This window comes from Balaenoptera acutorostrata, chromosome 8 (assembly GCF_949987535.1).
Source record: "Balaenoptera acutorostrata chromosome 8, mBalAcu1.1, whole genome shotgun sequence".
Taxonomy (NCBI): Eukaryota; Metazoa; Chordata; class Mammalia; order Artiodactyla; family Balaenopteridae; genus Balaenoptera; species Balaenoptera acutorostrata.
The window spans coordinates 86,887,833-86,904,111 of NC_080071.1; the positions used below are offsets into that span (position 1 = coordinate 86,887,833).

The 16,279-nt window shown below is 41.7% G+C and overlaps 1 protein-coding gene across 1 annotated transcript in view; it reads right to left on the bottom strand.

Annotated features, from left to right (window-relative positions):
• Positions 1-264: 264 nt before the first annotated feature.
• The window catches only part of PDE6D (phosphodiesterase 6D), a 48,959-nt gene continuing 32,944 nt past the window's right edge, over positions 265-16,279 (bottom strand). The window contains exons 2-5 of the mRNA XM_007184716.3: positions 4,254-4,342; positions 3,574-3,699; positions 2,745-2,850; positions 265-861 (exon numbers count right to left, since the gene is read on the bottom strand). Coding sequence (XP_007184778.1) covers positions 780-861; positions 2,745-2,850; positions 3,574-3,699; positions 4,254-4,342 — 403 coding nt within the window. The 3' untranslated portion in view covers positions 265-779. The remainder of the gene's footprint in view (positions 862-2,744; positions 2,851-3,573; positions 3,700-4,253; positions 4,343-16,279) is intronic.

A 16,279-nucleotide genomic window follows, 5' to 3' on the forward strand; every position in this document is an offset into this window, starting at 1 on the left:
AAACAAGCAGAGGGTGCATGTATGTTGTGGAAGAGAACCACGAAATATCACATCTAAAAGACAAATGTCAAGGTCATGGGTCTTGTTCAGGTATGTTGTACCTTCTTGGAAAGCAGCAACTGAAGCACTCAGGAACCACAAGATCTATCAGTCGATCTCTGGAGTAAAATATAGCTGTGATCCTACAGTCTGGTCTGTTAAATGTCTTTCTTCCCATCATGGAGCCAGGTTCACATTCCAAAAAAAGGATAGATGAAAGCAATGCCATGCTAAAGACATAGGAATATTTTAATTCATATGTTTTAATTCACTATGTAACAATAATATCACAGTCTATTTTACAAGTTAAATGTATGAGAATGTATGAAATAGAAATGGTAGGAAAAAACTAAATGTGGGTCAGGAACTTGAATTTTTCTAAAACCAGGGGCCAAAGGAAGATGTGTTGCCTGCAGGGCCCAAGAAGGAGGCAGGGAGGGTGACGGGAACAGCTTGTGGTATGTGTTTGTCCCCATGTCTACTCCACGGAGTTGAGGCATGCCCTCTGCCCTGGTCTGGGATTGGGAGTTTAATCTGGTCAGTTGAAGATGGTGGCTTGAGAGAAAAAAGCCATCAGGTTACCTACACAGAGCTGGTCCCCTGGTGGCCGCAGGTGGGTTTTGCCGTAGAGGGAATTAGGGGTGGAAGTGTCAAAAATCAAATGTATAGATGAAAAAAGTACACAGTTTCCTCCTTCCCCCTAAAAAAATGAATTCTTGAAATGCACACATATTCTTCTCTCAAACGTAGAAAAGTCTCACTCTGGATGTGCTTACAAGAAGATCGTCGTCAAAAAACTTTGTCTCTATGATAACATTTCCACTATAAGTAAGAAGAGAGGGCGAAAGAGTGAGCGTGTTAGACAACAGATCTCATTTCCACAAAGTGGTTTCAATCTGGGTCTGCTGGGCCTGTGGACATGCACTCACCTATAACCTTGGTTTGGGGATATTAAAATCTATGTCCATATGGGGTTAGATGTCTAACATGACATTTAACTTATGTGACTAGGTAGGTCTTCTTCAAGTTCAGAAATCATAAGAGGGAGCATGTCTTAATCCACAGTATACTTAAGGCCCTTAGAGTGCTATGCACACAGGGGTGCCTATAAATATGACCGACTTTCTGATTCACATGGAAACCTGCAGACGTATCTTTTCCTACATAACTTACTCTGGTGGACAGCTGTGGGTTGGCCTGTCCTGCATCTATTCTCCTCACTTTGGGTAACAGCACTCTGTTCTTCTCTTGGGGAACCACCCTATCTCCAGTCCATGGGTCAACCAAGTGGCCCCGCCCTCGCCTGGCAAAGGGGTGGGCACAGGATGTAATTTGGGCCAATCAGACTCTCTTCCCTGAGCAAGATCCTTCCCACAGCTGCTCCTTGAGGAAACCATCCACAGTTCCTGCCACCTGCATCTTTCGAGTTTCTCAGGTCTCAGCCCTACCCTTTCAACACTGTCCTGTAAGCCAGAGTCAGTTTCTATGGCTTATGGCTTAAGAACCCCAAACAATACACCTGTATTGTATACAGTGTGCAATTTCATTTTTCTTGGTGGTTATCTCAGTGTTTCCAAATCAAACTACTCTTGTACTGAGTTAAAGGCAACAGTGGTACTACTTTGGGGTTCTAAAAAGTAAGACATAACTTAAATAACCTAAATATGTTATCACAGACTTAGTGGTGTTAATACCTGAAAGAAATCAGGCCTGGCCAAGGATAAGTCAAATAATGGTTAACAAAATCTAAAAAATGCCCTTCTACATATGACACTGTACTTTCCCAGGGTAATTAATATCCAGCAGATATCTTCTTGCTAGTAATTAATTATAAAATAGGTAAATAAGGAACTCAAGATCTGACTGGTTGATGGAATATAAAAATACCTACTATTATACAAATTAAAAATCTATTCAAGACTTATAACATAAATAACCTCTATTTACAAATTCAATGTGGCTTTCATAAAGGACCTGTTTAAAGAGATGATCCAATATTGCACAATTATCTGTGTGAATAATTTGTTACTAGGCAATACTGCTAAAACTTCTAAAAGACTAAAATCTTTTCCCAAGAGAAAAATGGTAGGTAGGCAGTTATTGACTGACTTTTGGGGACAAAGGACAAACTAATTATTCTTTGAGCAGGAAGCATATCTATTAAAATTATAAGCTAGTCTCTGAAAAACTATAACCAAACATTATCCTCTAAAACAGAATTAGGACTTTGCCAGATTCCACTGAAGGCCATTCAAACAAAGTACAGAGTACCAGAAGTTTGATAGTAAGGAAAGGGAGCAAATTAGCATAGACTTAATATATATTATATGCCAGTTTCCTTCCATATCATCTCATTTTATCCTCACTATACCTCTGTGAGAGAGAATTATTAATTCTACATTTAGAGAGGAGGAGAATAAGGCCCAGAGAGGTAAAGTACATTGTCCAAGATTACACAGCTAGTCAGGGTTAATCAGGAATTTAGTCTAAACGTTTACTCTGAAGTTTTTAATTCTTTTCATTCTATCACACTGTCTTTTTCACATGACAAAAGTCAGTAAGCTGTAACTTCGGATACCCCTGGATACTCTTTTACCCTTCTTCTCAACCTAGATTGCCTGCCTGTTGAACGGGACCACGAGTCCCACGTGCCTGGAATTCCTGCTTCTAGACACCTCCACAGTTCCTGCGGCCCGCTCACTCACGTTAGCACGCTGGCTGGCATCATCTGGGACTCGGGCGCTGCCTCTATCAGGGACTGCCAGGTGTTTGTGGAGTTAGGGATCACAAAGCCAAACTCGAAGAACCATTCTGAAGGAAGAAGGAAAAGCAGGTGAGCTGGCGCCCTGGGCAGAGTCTCAGGGCTCCATGTCCCCATCCTTTAGAGCAAGTCTCTTCCTACCCCAAGACCCACCACTGAAGCCATCAGAAACTTCCCAGGCCAGAGGCACAAGAAAGGACATGGAAGCCCCCTTCAGGCTGTCCCCTGAACCACACTAGAGGCCTGCTCCCTATGCTCTGGGATCTAAAGGACTAGGACCAGCAATATTTTCTTAGAAGTAGGCTGGATGTAAATTATATAAACGGAAGTACAGAATAGGCCTTTTCACTTGGAATTTCAGCTCTAAGACACATATGTACACTCTTAGACTTCATGGTAAAAACTCAATGCAGAGTGGCCTTGCCAGTCAAATCTGTACAAGACTGTATGGAGAGCACTGTACCAGGCCCTAACCAGCAGCTTCCTTGTGACCATGTTATAATACCACGCCAGTGACAAAGCAGGCACCAACCTCAGGCCCTCCAGGGTCAGTAACCCTTCTGTTGGGCTCAGAGCCCCTGTAGTAGCCAGCTTTGTTTTTGCTTCTTTTCGCCAGGGCTCCCCAATCTGCCAGGGTGTAGGAACCCTATCACAAACTGAGTTGCAAAATAAATGTTATCAAAGCAGTGTTTTAGTTCACTGGGTCTTGACTTCTGTCCCTGTCCAGATTTTGTCCCTAAGCCCAGATTTCAGGCATGTTGGCAGCAGAATACCTTCTAGGCACTGCCCTTTGAAGTAAACTTTTTGTTCCAGGCGGAATTTTTCCATTTGCTCTGCTGAAGAGAAGTTCAATTCTCGAGACACTGCCTTGCACTTGAGGATTTTCTTGGGAACACGGGCTGGTAAAGAAAAAGAAATATTGAAAGCATTTCTGGGAGCTTCTTAGAGATGATTTAGAGTGTATATTATCTATGTTAAATTTCATAAAATGCCTTGGTAACAGAATTACACTTTAATTAAAGGCAGAGGTCCCAAACTGGTCCAGTGCATTTGACTGAAAGATCTTCAAGGAACAACAGATTTAGTGCATCTAAAGGCCTTACCCAGATCCTCTTATCAGGAAAGGGGCTGAATGGGAACCTTCTTTCTATTCTGTTCCCTTGGTTTTTCTTTTATTTCAAGGAGATAAAAACACAAATTTTCTTTCAGAAAAAAGTTGAGATCTTACTTTGTATATTTGGGTATGTTCTAATGCTAAAATTTCAGCACGAAGTGGGTTTTGGGAAGTAGGAGAAAGAAACATAAGAAAGAAACTAGACATCTCAGCACCACGTGGACTGACGTGCTATGCCTGCAGAGGCCCGTCCCCTGGTGGGTCTCCATTAACTCAGTTCCCTGATGCCTAGGCCTGCTCTGCGTCATCAGCCCTGTGCAGACAAAGGGTGGAAAGTACCTTCATGCTCCACTCCAGGGACTGACAGGTCTTCTGTTCCTTGCCAGAGTATCTTCCCTGTCTCAGCATCCCGAAGGTTCATCCAATTTCTGATCAATATATTAAGGAAAAACAAGGCACTGAAGTGACTCCTACTTTGTACTCTAGGTGTTTCAGATTTGCTATCAACTCTTGTTTATTTTTTAGCAAGTTGGCCTAACTGCTAAGTGCCAAGAAAGCAAATAAGAATGTGTAGGAGAGGGATTTCCCTGGTGGTTCAGTGGTTAAGACTTCATGTTCCCAATGCAGGGGGCCCGGGTTTGATCTCTGGTCAGGGAACTAGATCCCGCATGCTGCAACTAAGAGCCTGCATGCCGCAACTAAAGATCCCGCATGCGGCAATGAAGATCCTGCATGCCGCAACTAAGACCCGGCACAGCCAAATTAATAAATTAAAAAAAAAAAAGAAGAAGAATGTGTAGGAGAGTACAAAAGGCATTTAAAGGAAAAAGCAGAGACCCAGGGGAGATATTTTTGTCTACAACATGAGAACTCAGAGACTGTACACATCTAGAAATTGCAAGAAAGAGGTAGAAAATGAACAGTGCAAAATTTAAAATTTTCCAACAGAATATGACCAGCCAAGATAAAAGACCTAAAGAAACAGATATGAGAGAAATTCCAGTAAATGACTCAGGCAGATTGCCCTACAGCGAAGATCACAGTCCATAAGCTTGACTCACAAGTCCAGACCTCTCACGTAGCTTTTTAGTGGCCTGCTCTTAAATATGAGAAGATAACCAAGGATCACCAGAAACTCAAGAAAGCATTTACTATGAAAGACAGACCAAAACAAAGAGGAAAAAAAAAGCAACTTAGAGGAAAAAAAGGCTACAGAGGAAGATACAAACTTTTAAAAATGAGCATTAAAAACAAACACAAAAACAACCAGCAAAACATAATCCTTACAGGGACTTCCCTGCTGGTCCAGTGGTAAAGAATCCACCTTACAATGCAGGGGACATGGGTTCGATCCCTGGTCAGGGAACTAACATCCCACATGCTGCGGGGCAACTAAGCCCGTGTGCCACAACTACTGAGCTCATGCACCTCAACTAGAGAGCCCGAGTGCCACAAACTACAGAGCCCATGTGCCCTGGAACCCACGCACCACAACTACAGAGCCCATGTGCCCTGGAGCCCATGCACCACAACTAGAGAGAAGCCCGTGCACCGCAACAAAAGATCCCGCATGCCTCAACGAAGATCCCGTGTGCCACAACTAAGACCCGAAACAGCCAAAAATAAAATAAATAAAAAATAAATAAATCTTAAAAAAACATAATCCTTATATATACTGTACTAAAAATTGTATACCATTGAATTTTGTGTATTTTAGGTGATTTTTCTTTGGCTCAAGGTTAAAACTTTTGAGACTGGTCAACTGATAATCTCTTTCAGTCAGAAAATGCCTTCTAACTTACATATTTATATTTTCTTGTTTCTGTATTGCTCATCATACAATAAATGCATCAACAATACCAATTAAATAAAAAAGTATGTTCAGAGGACAAAAAAAACTCTAGGAAAATATACATTTTGATAGCAGAACCAAACAACTCCACGCAAGGGTTGGAAGGCAAAGTTGAGAAATTATTTCAAAAAGAAAAAGACTACAAGGATAGAAAACAGGAGAGTAAAGATGCAAAAACTGGACATCAGTACAAGAGGTCCAACATCTAACTAGCAGGAATTTGAGAAAGAACAGAAAACACCAAGGAGAGGAAGTCATCAGACAAACGAATTCAAGAAAAAGTCCAGCAAGGGCCCAAGTCACATCATTGTGAACTTGCAGAACATCAAGGTTAAAGAGAAGCTTCCAGAGGGAAAATAAGTTGTTACGCAAAGGGTCAAAATCAGAATGAATGAGACTTTTCAACAGGGACTCTGGAGGACAGAAAAAAATGGAGCAGTGCCTTTAAAATTCTCAAGGAAATGATTCCTAAAACTAAAAAAACCTTTACTTTCTCAAGAAACGAACGGTAACATGCTCCTTCAAAATGACAGGGAAGACCAAGGAAGAGGATGACACTGAATCGAGGAAGCAAGGGATCTAAAACAAGAGACAGGTAAAGGGGTCCTTAGAGTGATGTTGAAGGAGACCCCAAGACAATAGCTCCTTAGCAGGCCTGGAGGGTGACTGGTCCAGGGTCCAGACAGGAGCAAGTCAGAACACTTAGGAAGAGATTTCCTTTTAAGAAGATGAAATTTGGACTTCCCTGGTGGCACAGTGGTTAAGAATCTGCCTGCCAATGCAGGGGACATGGGTTCGATCCCTGGTCTGGGAAGATCCACATGCCACGAAGCAACTAAGCCCGTGCGCCACAACTACTGAGCCTGCACTCTAGAGCCCGCAAGCCACAACTACTGAGCCCGCGTTGCTGCAACTACTGAAGCCCACATGCCTAGAGCCCATGCTCCGCAACAAGAGAAGCCACTGCAATGAGAAGCCCGCGCACTGCAACGAAGAGTAGCCCCCACTCACCGCAACTAGAGAAAGCCCGCGCGCAGCAACGAAAACCCAATGCAGCCAAAAAAAAAAAAAAAATTAAAAGAAGATGAAATTAAAAATAAAGACGAAATTCATAGAATATCTAATGTGTTTATATGGAAAGGATTTATTCAGTTAGGGGAGATTTGGAGGTCACATTAGTGAGAAGTATAGAAAATTGAAGCAAATGAATTAAAAAACCAAGACAATTATTAACATCAGGGAAAAATCAAAGGTGGTACTGGGAGAAAGTAGTAGTCACAGTATACTACATGGCTTCATTGCAAACAGTGTTGATGTAGTGATAATAAAAAGACAGGCTATGGATCCAATACAATTACCCTGGGAGGATGGGGGAAGGAGAAGAGAGTGTATGTGTGATTAAGCGTAAAGTGTGGAGAAAGAACAAAACTCATTTCCATCATGGGAAGTTGATAAATAATGCCCAAAACGGAAACATTAAGACATAACCACAGTGTGCTATTTAGAAATATCAAGATAAATACCCAATAAATCAGCTAGAAAGAATTGAAAATAGTTTTCTCTGGGGAGTAGAAAATAGGAATGGGAGCACATGGAATGCTGTTCTTCATTAGACACTGGGTAGAACTATGACTCTAACTGATGTACACACACAACTTTGATAAAGACTAAATTTAAAAAGATAGTCCCGGGCTTCCCTGGTGGCGCAGTGGTTGAGAATCTGCCTGCCGGTGCAGGGGACACGGGTTCGAGCCCTGGTCCGGGAGGATCCCACATGCCGCGGAGCGGCTGGGCCCGTGAGCCACAATTGCTGAGCCTGCGCGTCTGGAGCCTGTGCTCCGCAACAAGAGAGGCCGCGACAGTGAGAGGCCCGCGCACCGCGATGAAGAGTGGCCCCCGCTTGCCGCAGCTGGAGGAAGCCCTCGCACAGAGGCGAAGACCCAACACAGCCAAAAAAAAATAAATTAATTAAAATAAATAAATTAAAAAAAAAATAATGCCTCCAGTGACATACGAATGAATGGTGCTTATCCTCGCTGATAATTAGGAAATATAAATAAAATGAGAGTGAGATCATTTAAAAAAAAAAAGATAGTCCCAAGTTTTTTTGTTTTTGTTTTTAAAAACAATGAACAAATCATTAAAGGAAAATGAAATTAATATTCTCCATGCATGCTGGCTGAGCCTGGGAAAGATGGTTAATATTTATCAAGACACTGAGCTTCAGATAGATACAGTTTACATGCCTTTTTTTTTTTTTTTTTTTTTGCTGTCTAGCAACCAAACCTTCCCAACCAGCACCCTGCAGCCTCCTTTCCCCCACGGGAGGCAGTGACTGCTTTGCACTACAGCAACTAGAAGATCCAGATCCTTCTCTCCTGGTCATGGTGCAGCTGGGGGCAAGCACGTGAGCTAGGCTTGGACACCTGGGGCCCTGAAGCTGTAGTCACACAAGGATTTGAGGAAAAGTCAGCATTTCTTCAGGGTGGGGCAGCAGGTAGTGCCAACCCCACCTTTTCTGCAGTGTTCCCCCTGTTCCTCCAACTGCAGTCAGTTCTGAAAGCACCAGAGAGCCTTTGAGGGCCTTTCCCATTGTTTGGTAGCTTGCAGTGAGGAACCCTGAACAACACAGTTGATTAGCACCATTACGTACATAATGGTACTACATTTAACCCTCTGGAAAGATTCTTTCTAAGTTTTGTTGCTATATAAAAAAAGTCACAAAAGAGAACCAAGGGTTATCCAGTAGTGTGCCTTGAATGTGATGGGTACCCTAAGCTTCCTATGCCCTTGGTCTGTCTGTGCACTGTCCCCCGACATGAACCCACCATTGCTTTGAAGTTGTGTTGGTTGTGCTACTCTCCTCTCCGTGTGTGTAATCCTAACAAACTCTCCTTGTGTGCTCATTGTATTGCTGAATACTGCTGCTCTGCTGTACCTACGTGGTTTTCTCTCCTCTGTTTCATATTTCTACACTCCACTTTTTTTTTTTTTTTTTAAATTAATTAATTTATTTATTTATGGCTGTGTTGGGTCTTCGTTTCTGTGCGAGGGCTTCCTCTAGTTGTGGCAAGCTGGGGCCACTCTTCATCGCGGTGCGCGGGCCTCTCACTATCGCGGCCTCTCTTGTTGCGGAGCACAGGCTCCAGACACGCAGGCTCAGTAGTTGTGGCGCACGGGCCTAGTTGCTCCACGGCATGTGGGATCTTCCCAGACCAGGGCTCGAACCCGTGTGCCCTGCATTGGCAGGCAGATTCTCAACCACTGCGCCACCAGGGAAGCCCGACACTCCACTTTTTTTTAACAACTGAATCCAAAAGCAAGTCAAAAGTATCCATACTTGCTTAGGCCATCTCTTACAATTCTAATTACTACACATATTCTTACCCATTCTAGAGTCTCCATATATTAAGAGAAAGCTTCCCCAACTGGAGAAATAAAACAACAGCTACTACTGCTCTAGCTAGTCCACGCTGAGTGCTGATCTAAACAGAACTGCCTTAGACATTTAAGCCCAAGGTTTTCAGAAGACACAGTACTTATTCAACCTGCTGTGTACACGTTTTTTATTCTTTTTCTACAGATAGTCTCTTATGTACAAATACAGCCACACTGGACACCAAACTTTCTTAAATTAAATAACAGAACTAAAATTACTTCTAAAGTTCCAGGCTCACATGCAAGTAGGACATTCCAGCAAAACTACTGCAAGAAAAGCCTTGGGGGCTTCCCTGGTGGCGCAGTGGTTGGGAATCTGCCTGCCAATGCAGGGGACATGGGTTCGAGCCCTGGTCTGGGAAGATCCCACATGCCGCAGAGCAACTAGGCCCGTGAGCCACAATTACTGAGCCTGCGCGTCTGGAGCCCGTGCTCCGCAACAAGAGAGGCCACGATAGTGAGAGGCCCGCGAACCGCGATGAAGAGTGGCCCCCACTTGCCACAACTAGAGAAAGCCCTCGCACAGAAACGAAGACCCAACACAGCCAAAAATAAATAAATAAATAAATAAAATTTAAAAAAAAAAAGAAAAGCCTTGGGGAAGGGGTTCTCCCCACAAAGCAACAGATGGATCAGACCTAATAGCTTCTACAAAAAGCATTACTACCCCTGACCCAGGTCAGCAAAGAAAAGCCTGGGACCGGGACTTACTCTTCAATCTGTTAGGGGATGAAAAGAAAACAGCCTCAAATTAGAGTATTCTCTCTGATAGTTAGTGGGTAGTGAATTTAAGTTTCCTACATTTTATAACAAGGGAGAGAGGCTGCTAAAAACACATGTTTTGTCTAATATAAGCATCTCTTCTCTTTATAAATAATCAGATTAAGGACTTAATTATCTTTTTGGGAAATATAGTAAAAAAAAAAAATCTTTGGCCAATTCAACAATTAGGCAGCTCCTGCATGTACCCTAATCAGACACGTGGTCTGGTATGATTTAGGTGCAGTCCAGTGCAGGAGCTGGGGACAGACCTGAGGTAGAGAAGGCAGTCGGCAGGTGGTGGTGGAGTGAGAAGGGAAGGTGTGAGGATTGGAAGAAACCAGTTAGATGAGTGGGGTACTAGGTAAATAGACACTATCTATTAGTGTCTACATCATGTGCTTCATTTCATAATCCTAACAAAAACCTATGAGATTTCAGCTTCAGTAAATAATACAGCATTAGGGAAATACAACAGAGCTCTATCCAGTGATGCTGGGATGGAGGCTACTTAGAGCCCCTCCAAGTTCTGTGATTTTAGGAGTGAAAAGGAAGGCTCTTAGTTCATGATAGAGATGCAGTCATTTGGGAACAGCTTTCTACATCATAAAAATACAAATCCATGATAGCCTATCAGTAAAAAGAAATAAAAATTACTGAGGTAAGTGTCTTAAAATAATAACAATGTGAAAAATTGGTCCACAGAAGAGGAAGCATATTTGGCTAAAAATGTTGGAAATGAAAGGCAAGCTCTGAGGACTGATCATCATCCTGCTGAGAACATTTTTAACAGCTTTTTGCCAACCAGAGTTTTAAAAGAAAAAGAGCCTGAGTTTTAAGACTCAAAGGTCAAGTCACTTCCAGTCTTGAGAGAGGAGAGGATTAGGTGGACAAGCTTTAAGGAGGGGGGGCTGGAGGACTATTTATAAATACCACCTTCTGGGTCAGCCAGGTCTTTTCTCATTTAAAAGCTCCCTGGTGATTTATATGCAGGATGAGCACAAAGGAATGCTCGTTACTAAGGGAGCCTCTGCTTGGAAGAGAGCTGTCCCTGGTAGCTGCTATTCGGAAGTAGGCAGGCAAAAGAAGCACTTATACGTAAAAGTAAGAGCAGCTTAAAAATAAGCTTCAGAGCAAAAGCAATAGTTTGTAAAGTATCAAGCCTTAGAAAGGTAACAAAGGAAAGAAACTGAGACAAACATTATGGAAGAATGAGAGACACTTGGCTCAACATGTGGTCTGGTATGATTTAGGTGCAGTCCAGCGCAGGAGCTGGGGACAGACCTGAGGTAGAGAAGGCAGTCGGGAGGTGGTGGTGGAGTGGGAAGGGAAGGTGTGGGGATTGGAAGAAACCAGTTAGATGAGTGGGGTACTAGGTAAATTTCCTCGAGAGATGTGTATGCAGGAACTGGGATAAAAAGATTTAAAATACTTTGTAACAATCATCTATAGAAGCATTTTGGAAGGAGTACACTGGCCCTTGGGAGCCTTAATTAGTTTTAAATGGAAATAGTCAATATCAATTTTTATATATTAAGCCGAACAGATTCACTGTACATGCCAGTACCTCACCGGCCAGTTGAGGGAGGAAGAAAGAATGAGTGAGATTAGGGGAAGGGAAGAGAATAGAGAGAGGGAATGGGGAAGGCAAAGAGGGTAAAGAGGATAGAAACAGAACACACACAAACAGGGAAAGAGACTCAAGGGAGAGAGTTAAAGGAAAAAAAAAAAAAAAGACACTGAGAAAAAGAGACAAATAGAAATGCCCACATAAACTCAGAACCAAGAGACAGGGTTAAGACAGAAGGGAACAAAAAGGAAGGGCCTCAGGAAGTTTAGAGATGAGATTCCACAGTTTTTCCTACTTTCATATTGTACTGTAGAGTTGTCTTGGTTAGTGGCTTTCATAGAATGGTTTGAAAATGATGGGTAGAGGAGACTGAGCACTCCAACTATCAAGCCCCTCTGAAAATGTTAATTGGCTGATTCATAGTTTCCTGGAATTTATCATACAAACTGTGGTTACCAGTGGGGAGAGGGAATAGGGAGGGGCAATATAGGGGTAGGGGAGTTAAGAGGTACAAGCTATTAGGTATAAAATAAGCTACAAGGATATACTGAACAACATGGTGAATACAGCCAATATTTTATAATAACTATAAATGGAGTATAACCTTTAAAAATGTGTATCACTATATTTATTGTACGCCTGTAACTTATATAATATTGTACAGCAACTATACTTCAAAAAAATCTGTGGTACTTTTGAGAATGAAAGAGGGTGCTAACTGGGAAGCAGTTAAATGAGTTGGTTCATGTAAAGTGCTTAGAACAGTCCCTGGGCATTTAGTAAGCAGTGTGTTAGCTATTATTATTATTATTATTAATTATCATCTCCAATCTGGCCTCCTTGCTTCCATTCTTGACTCCTCCTCCAACCCATTCCCCTCACAGAAGGAAGTGGTTTCTTAGGACTGCAAATTAGATGTCAATCCCATTTTTTCCCTTCCTGTTAAAAAAAAAATGGAGTCCTTTCCATGGTTTCCAAGGTCCCCAGTCACTATACTCTGGTCACAGTGGGCTCCTTCCTCTGTCTCCGAGACAGTAGAGTCCCTTCTGCCTGCGTGATGCCCGTCCGAGAGCTTCTGCCCTTACTCTTTACACCCTCAGGTCCTGGCTTCAGTGGCACCTCCTCAGAGAGACTCTTGGGACCACTCAGCTTCCAGCAGTTTCTAAATCCAAATCTGCCTGACTCCTAAGTCAGGGCTCCGTCTGTGCCCCTAGGCCAACACCTGGCCACACCTTGGCCTCCCTTAAGCAGAAGATTTGTGATATCTCCACTTCCCCTGAGAAAAGGCTAAATACCACCCCACCTTTGTGTATTAGCTTCCTGGTCAAAAACCTTCAATGGATCCTCACAGAGTGATCCAGGGCTCTCCATATATCTCAATGATCTCAAACTATCATTCATTCAATAAATGCTTACTGACAACCTACTAGGTGCCAAATATTGACATCAAAGTTGCATGTAAAAAAATTTAGGCAATATTGTTTCATAAAAAGGGACAGGTGGAGGGGAATAATATTTCTAAATTCATGTATTATTTTATTAAAATTATGATCTTAAATATGTATGTAAAAATATTTTTTTATTGGAAAGATAAGAAATTGTCTTATACTCAGGGTCACCTTATATTTGGGCATTATTCTGATAATTTTGTGGGTTTTCTTTACTTAAAACCAAAGAACTTTACTCATTTCCTTCAAGATAATTCATACTCAGGCTGGATAATTTGCAATGATATTGAGATAATTCTCTAATGATATTAACTCCAATCCTGACACCAATCTAAGGATGGAAGATATATAACATTTCGATTCATAGCAATTCACCAAGAAGGGAATTGGTTGACCAAGTGTTATTCTATTCTAGTCTTTTTTAAAAAAATAAACTTTATTTATTTATTTATGGCTGCATTGGGTCTGTTGCTGCACGTGGGCTTTCTCTAGTTGTGGAGAGCAGGGGCTACTCTTCGTTGCGGTGCGCGGGCTTCTCACTGAGGTGGCTTCTCTTGTTGCAGAGCACGGGCTCTAGGCACGCGGGCTCAGTAGTTGTGGCTCGCAGGCTCTAGAGCCCAGGCTCAGTAGTTGTGGCATACGGGCTTAGTTGCTCCGTGTCATGTGGGATGTTCCCGGACCAGGGATTGAACCAATGTCCCCTGCATTGGCAGGCAGATTCTTAACCACTGCGCCACCAGGGAAGTCCCTAAATAAACTTTTAATTTTAGAAGTTTTAGATTTACAGAAAAGCTGTAAAATAGTAGAGTTCTCATATAGCCCACACCAGTTTCCCTTATCATAAACATTTACGTTTGTCACAACTAATGAACCGACACTGATACATTATCATTTAATTAAAGTCTACAGTTTGTTCAGATTTCCTTGGTTTTAATGTAATGTCCTTTTTCTGTCCTAGGATCCCACATTACATTTAGTTGTCATGTCTCCTGAAGCTCTTCTTGGCTGTGAGAATTTCTCAGATTTACCTTGTTTTTGATGACCTTGTTGAGGAGCACTTGTCAGGCATTTCCTGAGTGTCTATCAACTGGGGTTTGTCTGATGTTTTTTCTCATGATTGTGGGTTTTGGGGAGGAAGATCACTGATGTAAAGTGCCATTTTCATCACATCGTGTCAAGGGTACATACTATCAACATGACTTATCACTGTTGATGTTGACCTCAATCGCTTGGCTGAGGTAGTGCTTGTCAGTCTTCTCCACTGGAAACAGTCTTCTTCCCTTCTTTCCATATTTTACTCTTAGAAGGTAGTTGCTGTACACAGCCTAAATTAAAGGGTGGGAGTTACACTCCACCTCCCTATGGTAAGAATAACTATACAAATTATTTGGAATTATGCAGTGGAGATTGGTCTTGTCTCCCATTTATTTTTAAATCCAATTATTTATTTATATCAGTCCAGTTGGTTTTATTATCAAATGACTGTGCTCTGATACCTAAATTTTTATCTACAACATGAAAATGTTTCAACACTAAGTGATCTGTTTAAAAATATTTATTTAAGATGTTCACCTATAAGTCTCAGGGATTCATTTGGATTGTGGGGGGAAGATAGAGACCACAGTGTATATTAGTATATAGTCACAAGGAAAAGCTGACAGAGGAAAACAAAATTGGTTTGGAGCAGAACACCTGGATTAGGGTTCAATTTCTACCACATAATAGCTGTGTGATCTTAGATAAGTCATTTATCCTGCCTGAGTTTTAGTTTGTCAACTACCGATAATACCAAAGCCTTAAGGTTATTGCAGGATTATATGAAATGCCTACAAAAATGGTTTATAAATTGTTAAACATGATACAAATATAGGACATTATTATATCATAATTATTCAGGATTGGAAAAAGCAAAAAAAAAAAAAGGAAGTAAGTTCTTCTGAGCTATTTCAAATTCTCTAATAAAAGCACATTATCTTAAATGCTGTATAATATTCAATAAGGGAAAAATTAAAAGTTAGTTGTATTAGTTAATGTTTGACTTTGGTTTTACTCACTCAAAACCTTATAATTCCTAGAAAATCTGTTGCAGTGCTTTTTGTTGCTCATATATTAATCAGCATTTCTTTTCCCATCTTCATCTGTTTAAGAGAACAGGTAAGACCTAATTCTACTTTATACTTGTAAATACATATATACTAAATATTAGATATACAGAAAGCAGAAATTGTATTTAGGGGTTTGAGTAGCTTAACCTGGAAAAAATAAAGGCAGGGATGGCTCCCTTAGTTTTAGAATTTCAAATAAAACCTAACTTTAATTCCTTCTGGTTTTCTACTTCACTCACATTTTACACTGATATATATTAACTAAGAGTTAGGTAGATTTATTTTTTTATTTGAGAAAAATCACTAGAAAATGATTTTTTCTTCTATTGGCGCTTGTTGTTAAAGCTAGTTCTCTCAAAGTATTTTTTTCTCCTTTATATTGTTGGTACGATAGCCTCCCAACTAATTTTTCTCCTTCAATCTCTGGTCCATTGTTTCTTAAAGTGTGGTTTGATGATCTTGTTAAAAAAGCTGTTTCCGGGGCTTCCCTGGTGGCGCAGTGGTTGAGAGTCTGCCTGCTAATGCAGGGGACACGGGTTCGAGCCCTGGCCTGGGAAGATCCCACATGCCGCGGAGCGGCTGGGCCCGTGAGCCACAACTGCTGAGCCTGCGCGTCTGGAGCCTGTGCTCCGCGGCGAGAGAGGCCGCGGCGGTGAGAGGCCCGCGCATCGCGATGAAGAGTGGCCCCCGCTTGCCACAACTGGAGAAAGCCCTCGCACAGAAACGAAGACCCAACACAGCCAAAATCAATCAATCAATCAATCAATCAAAACATACGCATCTGATTCAAGATCCTCATTAAAAAAAAAAAAAAAAAAAATGCTTAGGAGCAATTTAAAAAAAAAAAAAAAAAAAAAAAAAAAAAAGCTGTTTCCAAGGCCTTATCTCAGACCTATTTAATCAGAATCTTTTCAGGTGAGGTCTGGGGATGCTCATTTTACACTTTAAAAAAAAAATTTATTTATTTTATTTATTTATTTGGCTGTGTTGGGTCTTTGTTGTTGTGCGCGAGCTTTCTTTAGTTGCGGCGAGCAGGGGCTACTCTTTGTTGCGGTGTGTGGGCTTCTCATTGCGGTGGCTTCTCTTGTTGCAGAGCAGGGCTCTAGGTGCGCAGGCTTCAGTAGTTGTGGCATGCGGGCTCAGTAGTTGTGGCTCGCGGGCTCTAGAACGCAGGCTCAGTAGTTGTGGTGCAC